Below are 8,071 nucleotides of genomic sequence, written 5' to 3' on the forward strand. Positions count from 1 at the left end.
GCGGGCAGACGGAGGAGTCGGAAGAGGGATATTCTGGCTGACGGATTACGTTTTACGACTTTTATAAGTAGGAGAGAAGAGATAAAACTACGTTAATGCCTGATAAATACAGATAAGTCTCTATACTAGATCTTGTGTTCTCGACAGTCTAGTACTTACCGGGCATGTGGAAATTCTCACTCTCACTAATATGTGAGATCACCATAATCATTGACAATGAGTTAGGATGGTAAAACTGTTGTCACTCATTATATAAGAATGGCAAAATATTAAATAATCCCGTTCTTATTCTCTAGTTAATTAAATTGCCGGACTAAAAAGACGGATGGAATTGCTACCACAACCTTCGAATCATAACAATTCGCACCGATCCGGTGAAGAGATTTCCTATTTATACCATAGCGTAAGAGTAAAGTAGAACTTTTTTCACGAACTAGGCATCTTGGTTGGTTAGGGTCTTTATGTGGTGAAACCTGTCTATCCGGATTCGAATCCTAGACTTGCGACCCGCGCTTGTATTTTTTTAGAATTAAATCTCAACAGAAATAATATATACACATGTGTGTGCTTACACTATGTAAGATTATACCTCCAATCTTATTTAAATGTGTATTAGAATACACCTATATAGGTATGTGTGGATGTACGTGTATACATTCAGCTTGCACTCTTAAGAAAAAAAGTTTTTTTTTTCACGAAATTTCAGAGAGGATTAGGTAGTGTTTAGTTTGTGAGACGGGATGGGACGGAATGGATCCATCCTATTTTTGAGTTGTTCGGATGAAAAGCAGCGAGATGTAATAATTCAGAATCGGGTAATATGCTTAAAAATTCAGGACAGAACCGTTAAAAAAAAATGTAGAACGCAGCTATTCTATTTCGAACGTAACACTAACAGTAAACTCAAATTATTAAAATATATTCATTCCATCACACACATTAAACAAATATCTATGTATAAATAGAAACATTTGATTCCTAAATATATAAATAAAATCGTTAAATCGCTTTCTAACTAAACACTAAGTAAGAGTTCCGATTGGTTTAGGGAGAGGAGGGGAGAAGTGTTCCGGTCGAACGAAACCGACTCCGATCGCACAGGTGGCCAATAGAATAAAACCAGGAAGAGACCAGAGCTTAGGGTTTGGTCTGTCCCTCCGCCGCGCGCACGTGTCCGCCACACTTCCAAAGGGATACCCCTCCTCGCCGCCGCCGCTGGGCTTTCGGTTCCATCCCCTTCTCATCGGAGCCCTCTCGGCGGCGGCAGAAGAGATGGCGGAGCGGCTCACCCGTATCGCGATCGTCAGCGAGGACAAGTGCAAGCCCAAGAAGTGCCGCCAGGAGTGCAAGAAGAGCTGCCCCGTCGTCAAGACCGGTAATTCCTCTCCTTCGATGTGTTTCTTTCCCCCCGTTAGCTTCGGAGATTTGGGGATTAGGTTTTGATCCCGAGGATTCGCGTGGTGAGTTTGATGTTAGAACGGCCGCTGGTTGATGCGTTGTTCCTTGCAAGATCCGGGGAATCAGAGCCGCTAGCATGCTGAGACGTTAATTTTTCAGCTGTAGGATTTGAGTTAAGAACTGCTTGTTTAGTGAAATCGAATTTTCCTCGTACATGATGGTAGATTAGTAGTTGTTCGTGCTGTAATATGCGAATATCCAGTGTACAAATACAAACACGTCCTTTTTTTATTGAGGAAACAAATACGAGTGCATCTAACCAGTGCTAATTCTGATTGTACAATTCCCGCAGCTCTTCTGTACGCTAGCTAGTTTTCTGGCTTTGCCTGGAGAGGTGGTATGACGATATTCTGTTTTATTGTACAGGGAAGCTTTGCATTGAAGTAACCCCGGCATCGAAGCTCGCTTTTATTTCAGAGGAGCTGTGCATTGGTTGTGGTATTTGTGTAAAGGTAGGCTGCTAAATTATCCAGCTATGTATGACGTGTCTATGTGAAGTAATACGTGCTTCTCACTCCTGCTGTAAACTTTTTTTCAGAAATGCCCATTTGATGCCATTGACATCATCAACCTTCCAAAAGATTTGGCAAAGGATACTACTCATCGATATGGGCCAAATACCTTCAAGTTGCACAGGTACGCTGTTTGATCGAAGAGCTGGGTATGATTGTATAAATTTTTGCATTTTTGGCCTTTTGTATGTTATCTAATCTGGCTTAAAGCTTGCCCCTTTAAGAATGTTACTGATTTATACACCTGCAGGTTGCCTGTTCCGAGACCTGGTCAGGTTTTAGGCCTTGTTGGAACAAATGGAATTGGAAAGTCTACAGCACTCAAAGTGTTGGCTGGCAAGCTGAAACCTAATTTGGGACGCTTCAAAGTATATTGCAATACCTGCTCCTACCTAATTTCTTTTTCCTATCTGTTGACTCCATATTAGTTCTCTTTTCTTTTCTTGGAGAAAGTCCCTTTTCCTCTTTCCTTTTATATTGTCCTCACAAAAGATGATATTTCACCTCTGCAATTGTGCAGAACCCACCTGATTGGCAGGAAATCCTTGCATACTTCCGTGGGTCTGAACTTCAGAACTACTTCACACGCATATTGGAAGACAACCTGAAGGTGCTGTTTTGCCACTGTTTACTTCCTCTGCTTGTACTTCATGTAAGAGTGTGCTAGTATGCGGACCCTATTTGGCAGAGATTCGGCTCCTAGCTTCACCTCATACTGGTATTTATAGGTTAATATAAAGTGATTTAAGTATCTATTTTTAGTCTAGAATGTAAACAAGATGACTCACTCAAACACTCCCAATGTATCCTCAGCTCCAGCTCCACGACTTTCTAGAGCTAGGGATACCTGCTCCAAGAATTCTTAGAGCTGGAGCTCTGCCAAACAGGCCCGTGGTCCGTAATAGTTAAAACTTGATTTCCTGTTTACTGTCCCTATGCACTGGCATATGACTACTATCATATGCTATGTTCAGTCTTTTCCTTGTTTTCTGTCCTGTAGAATCATATGGAATGATGTAAATTTTTGAACAATGTTTGTACTGCATCTAAAGTTGCAAGCAATGGATGATCATGACACTAAAAAGGTTACAACAGTTTTGTTCCACTTCTGTAGTTAGCCTCATAACTTTAGATAGTCATTCATATTTGATTCTTAGTTGTCGCTATACCTTAGTGGCTTTATGTGACTTTTTACCGTTGAATTGTTCTGATACCTTGGGTTCTCTTTTTATTTCCTCAGGCAATCATCAAACCTCAGTATGTTGACCACATTCCAAAAGCTGTTCAAGGAAATGTTGGGCAAGTACTTGAACAGAAGGATGAGAGGGATATGAAAGCTGAGCTGTGTGTTGACCTTGAATTAAATCAAGTCATTGACCGAAATGTAGGAGACCTTTCTGGTGGTGAGCTCCAGAGATTTGCAATAGCAGTTGTTGCTGTACAAAATGCGGAAATTTACATGTTTGATGAGCCATCAAGTTACCTTGATGTTAAGCAGAGGCTTAAAGCTGCACAAGTCATTCGGTCCTTGCTTAGGCCCAACAGGTAACACATATCTGTTATCATGATTATTTTTTGAATAAAAGGTTCTAGAAATTCGTTATCAAGAGCTACCCTGTTCTGTTTCAGCTATGTCATCGTTGTGGAGCATGACTTGAGTGTCTTGGATTATTTGTCCGACTTCATTTGCTGCTTATATGGGAAGCCAGGTGCTTATGGTGTGGTTACCTTGCCATTCTCGGTTCGAGAAGGTATCAATATTTTCCTGGCTGGATTTGTTCCAACAGAAAATCTTCGGTTCCGAGATGAATCTCTTACATTCAAGGTAACACATGCACATGCTACTTGAGATCCTTACTCTGTGATGAAACCTTTCCCTTACTATAGTGTTGTACTTATAGATTGCAGAGACTCAAGAAAGTGCTGAGGAGATTGAGTCATATCAACGGTATAAGTACCCTACCATGAGCAAAACACAGGGAAATTTCAAGCTTACTGTTGTTGAGGGTGAATTTACTGATTCCCAGATTGTTGTGATGCTTGGTGAAAACGGGACAGGGAAAACTACATTCATCAGAATGCTGGTAATGCCGCCCCTCCTGGCCTATCTCTCTGGAACCTATTTTATGTTCAAATTCATTGTGAGCGTTTAATGCTGTGGATATCCAAAACGACAAAAATGGAAACTTTGGGTTCTTGCTTTTCCCACTATTACAGAACTAGGAGCTTGGTGTAGTGCCTAGTCTGTGATGGCTATATTATTCTCTTCTGTTCCAGAAATGTTAATGATTCATGTCTGGTTAGGATTTGAAGTACTAAGAACATATTGTGTTACCTCAGCTGCAATATCGAAAAATTGTTTCAACCTCCTGATATTGTTCAGAAAACTGATCTTGTTATTTGTCAGGCCTCTATCATCGACTTTGTACTGTTTAATTTGCTTTATAGCTATGATATGCAGTTATGCACTGTGCGCTGAGCTGCCTGCTGTATGAACACTCATCTCAAAAATTGTTGTTCCTTTCGCTAATATGAATTTGTTGGTGCTGCAAAACCTAATGTGATTGCAATTTTGGTCTATAGTGTTGATTTGTGTTGGTTTTAGTTAAACTTTATTTGCTATACCAGAGTGCAAAAATCTTTATTCAGTTCGATATTGTTCAGAGATTAAGACTTTGCTCATCTTCCTTTGATGCTATTGCTCTATAGATTTCTTCCGATAGTTGGCAAAATTTATTAGTCTGCATTCCCCTGGAAATAGAAAAAAAAATGTATAGTGTTGTTCTGCACCAGGTGTATACAGCATTTGGCATCTTATGTTCCTTGTTTGTTATGACTCAGGCTGGGTTGTTGAAGCCCGACACAGTGGAAGGAACTGATATTGAAATTCCTGAATTCAATGTGTCGTATAAACCCCAAAAGATTAGCCCAAAATTCCAGAATACCGTGAGGCACTTGCTTCATCAGAAAATACGGGATTCATATATGCACCCTCAGTTTGTGTCTGATGTCATGAAACCACTACAAATTGAGCAGCTCATGGACCAGGAGGTTATTAATTTATCAGGTGGAGAGCTCCAAAGAGTTGCAATATGCCTCTGCCTTGGAAAGGTAATATTGTTGTTTCTTTTAATACGAAGTGTTGCTTTATTTACTTTATTTTTTTCTTGATTGGCCTATATAATTGAATGTTATGGGAATATAATTGAATGTTTGATGTTCTAATAGTTTCAAAAATTTGCATATAGGATATACTATCTTCACGTTTCAACTATATATATGTCCTTTCCTGCTATCTTTTATTTGGACATTCTAGGTCCGCATTAATGTTCTAGCAATACTCCCTCTGATCGAAAATCTAAGTCGTTTAGGACATTGACATGGCTTACAAGATGATACTTTGACCAGCAATTTCTATTAAAATATGCAGTTTTAGATAAAATGAATTATATATATTCTGAAAATATTTTAAAGACGATTCTAATAACATTAATCTTATGTTTTCAATCTATGTAATTTTTGATATATTGATTATCAAAACTCAAGATGTTTGACTGGCACAAATCCTAAAATGACTTGTATTTCCGATCAGAGGGAGTATGTTGGATTCTGTATGAGGTACTATATGGGTCACATGTGATACTACTCCTTGCCTAAGTGACATTTTCAACATACCCAAACACAAGCACTTAACCCTGCATGCATGATTGCATAACAGCACATGCATGATTGCATAACAGCACATGCATGATTGCATAACAGCATGGTGGTCTCCAAACTTGCCAATGCTCATACTGTTGCTGGAATCAGCTTTTTTTAATTCATGAAAGCGATTATTCAAAATCCAAGTATATATTGTTTAATGAGTGGTGCAGTTCAATAAATGGTGTGTTTTTAACTTTTATGATTGTATACCTGTACACATTTTACTTGGGTATAGAGAGACTTGAGCATGTATATTGTTTCCTGTCCATACATGGGTGAATATGAGGATGAGTGGGATGAAATGGGTGGGAGGAGCACAAGTCAAAAGTGTTTCTGATGCTTGCAAGTTTCAGTGCTGCCAGCTTGGTTGGGGGACAGAGTATAGTTCATATATTACTAACCGGGATACTTTTGTCATTTCTGCTGCTTTACACTTTTGCAGCCTTGAACACTGATCTAATCCAGTCAATGATGTGTGCTGCCATATCCCTAATATTTTTAATGGGGCTAAGCATCTAAATACCACTAGGCTTGTGTTATTTGGCATGGTGACCAGCTTCTTGATACTTACATTGCGGTATATGTTCAGCCTGCAGATATCTATTTGATTGATGAACCAAGTGCGTATCTTGATTCGGAGCAGCGTATTGTTGCCTCAAAGGTTATCAAAAGATTCATTCTTCACGCAAAGAAAACTGCATTTATTGTTGAGCATGATTTCATCATGGCAACCTACTTAGCTGACAAGGTCATTGTTTATGAGGGGCGAGCTTCTATTGACTGTAGTGCCAATGCACCACAGTCTTTGGTATCTGGGATGAATAAGTTCTTATCGGTAAGTGCAGAGTAACAAAATATGAACATTATCGAAAACATGGTGCTACTAGCTCAACTTCTTTTGTTGGTCCAGTTGTATGTGGTTCTCATAGCTTAATTTTCAGTAGGATTAAGTAATCCTAGATTTGCGCATAAAATTTTATTGGTTTAGTCTTGATACCCCCCTAACATTGGTTTTCTTATTGTCTTTATCTATAATTTTTGGCACTATTTTTCTTTCTTTTGTCTTTTTGGTAGCATCTTGATGTTACTTAGAAGAGACCCAACTAACCAGTGTTACTTAGAAGAGACCCAACCAACATAGACAGGACTCTTCAAGATCCTGCTACCTCCTTGATGAGTAACATTAATTTTGAGTAGGAGTCATGAATTCTATTGCTCATAAAAATTCCATTTCTGTATAGATATTCCCTTACATTGATTTCTTCAGCATTGACTTACATCTATATTTCCCTGCACTAATTATCTTTCTTTTACCTTTCTTTTGGTAGCATCTTGACATTACTTTTAGAAGAGACCCGACCAACTATAGGCCACGAATAAACAAGTTGGAATCTACGAAAGACAGGGAACAGAAGTCTGCCGGTTCCTACTACTACCTCGATGACTAATGAGGGAGCACAGGTACTCGGAGAGAGCTTGCTGCGCATAATCTTTGTTGAGAATCTTCGGAGGGAGCTTGCCGTGCATAATCTTTCCAGGCCGTGGAAATGTGAGGCTAGATTGAAGTTGCCACTACATGGCATGAGACATGTTGAATAATTGGTTGCAGGAGTAAAGTGCATCGGTTATATAACTTATAAAGCAGAGCATATGATGTTGATATTGAGTTTTTGTTGGCCTGATCTATATGACGGGAAAGATCGGTGCTAAAATGTGCTTTATCAGGGGAGAACTATGACTGGTTTCTGTTTATTTGCAGTACATCATCGATTTGCAATCGAGTATGTTTAATTCTCGATTTTATGTATCACATTAAAGTTTTTGAGCACAATGTGAAATATTTTTTTATCATCCTTTTGCTAGTTGATTACTCTTTTTGTACTTCATTCATTACATATTAGTGTTCGTCCTGTCAAAGTAAACTGATTGCCGACGGGTTGATCATTTTGTCATTTTTTGAAGGACATTTTCTGACAATAAACTTTCCATGAGATATTGCAGCGTCCCAGGCTCCCAGCTGCGACTGCACGCATTGTTATCCATTTGTATCGTCTTTTCTAGGGCTAGTATTGATCAATACATCACTTGTCTGAGCCTACCGTGCAAAAATGCATATTTTGAGAGACTTCATCAAAGAACTGTGGTTCAGTAAGAAACCCATTGCAAAACACATTTGAGGGAGTTTATAGTGATATAAATTTAACGAGAAATTTATTACAAAACTACGGCCCAAAAATTGCAATTGCGGTTCGGAAAATAGACCTGGGAATCCGGACCTTAGATGCCGCGTCACTGTCCATCCAATTCGGCGCTCACTGTGTGTATTCACGAGTTTTTTTTATATTTTTTAATATAAATAATTAAATAAATGTACTTTAGATAAAAAGATTTACAAA

General features: G+C 38.9%; 1 protein-coding gene across 1 annotated transcript; it reads left to right on the top strand.

Annotated features, from left to right (window-relative positions):
- The first annotated feature begins 1,120 nt into the window (after positions 1–1,120).
- Positions 1,121–7,526, top strand: LOC133886629 (ABC transporter E family member 2-like). The gene is made up of 11 exons (XM_062326362.1): positions 1,121–1,375; positions 1,825–1,910; positions 1,997–2,094; positions 2,221–2,338; positions 2,491–2,580; positions 3,211–3,515; positions 3,600–3,795; positions 3,872–4,054; positions 4,812–5,081; positions 6,265–6,510; positions 7,004–7,526. The coding sequence occupies exons 1-11, from the start codon at positions 1,273–1,275 to the stop codon at positions 7,121–7,123; spliced, it is 1,815 nt and encodes a 604-aa protein (XP_062182346.1). The 5' UTR covers positions 1,121–1,272; the 3' UTR covers positions 7,124–7,526.
- The last annotated feature ends 545 nt before the right edge of the window (positions 7,527–8,071 follow it).

This window comes from Phragmites australis, chromosome 12 (assembly GCF_958298935.1).
Source record: "Phragmites australis chromosome 12, lpPhrAust1.1, whole genome shotgun sequence".
Taxonomy (NCBI): Eukaryota; Viridiplantae; Streptophyta; class Magnoliopsida; order Poales; family Poaceae; genus Phragmites; species Phragmites australis.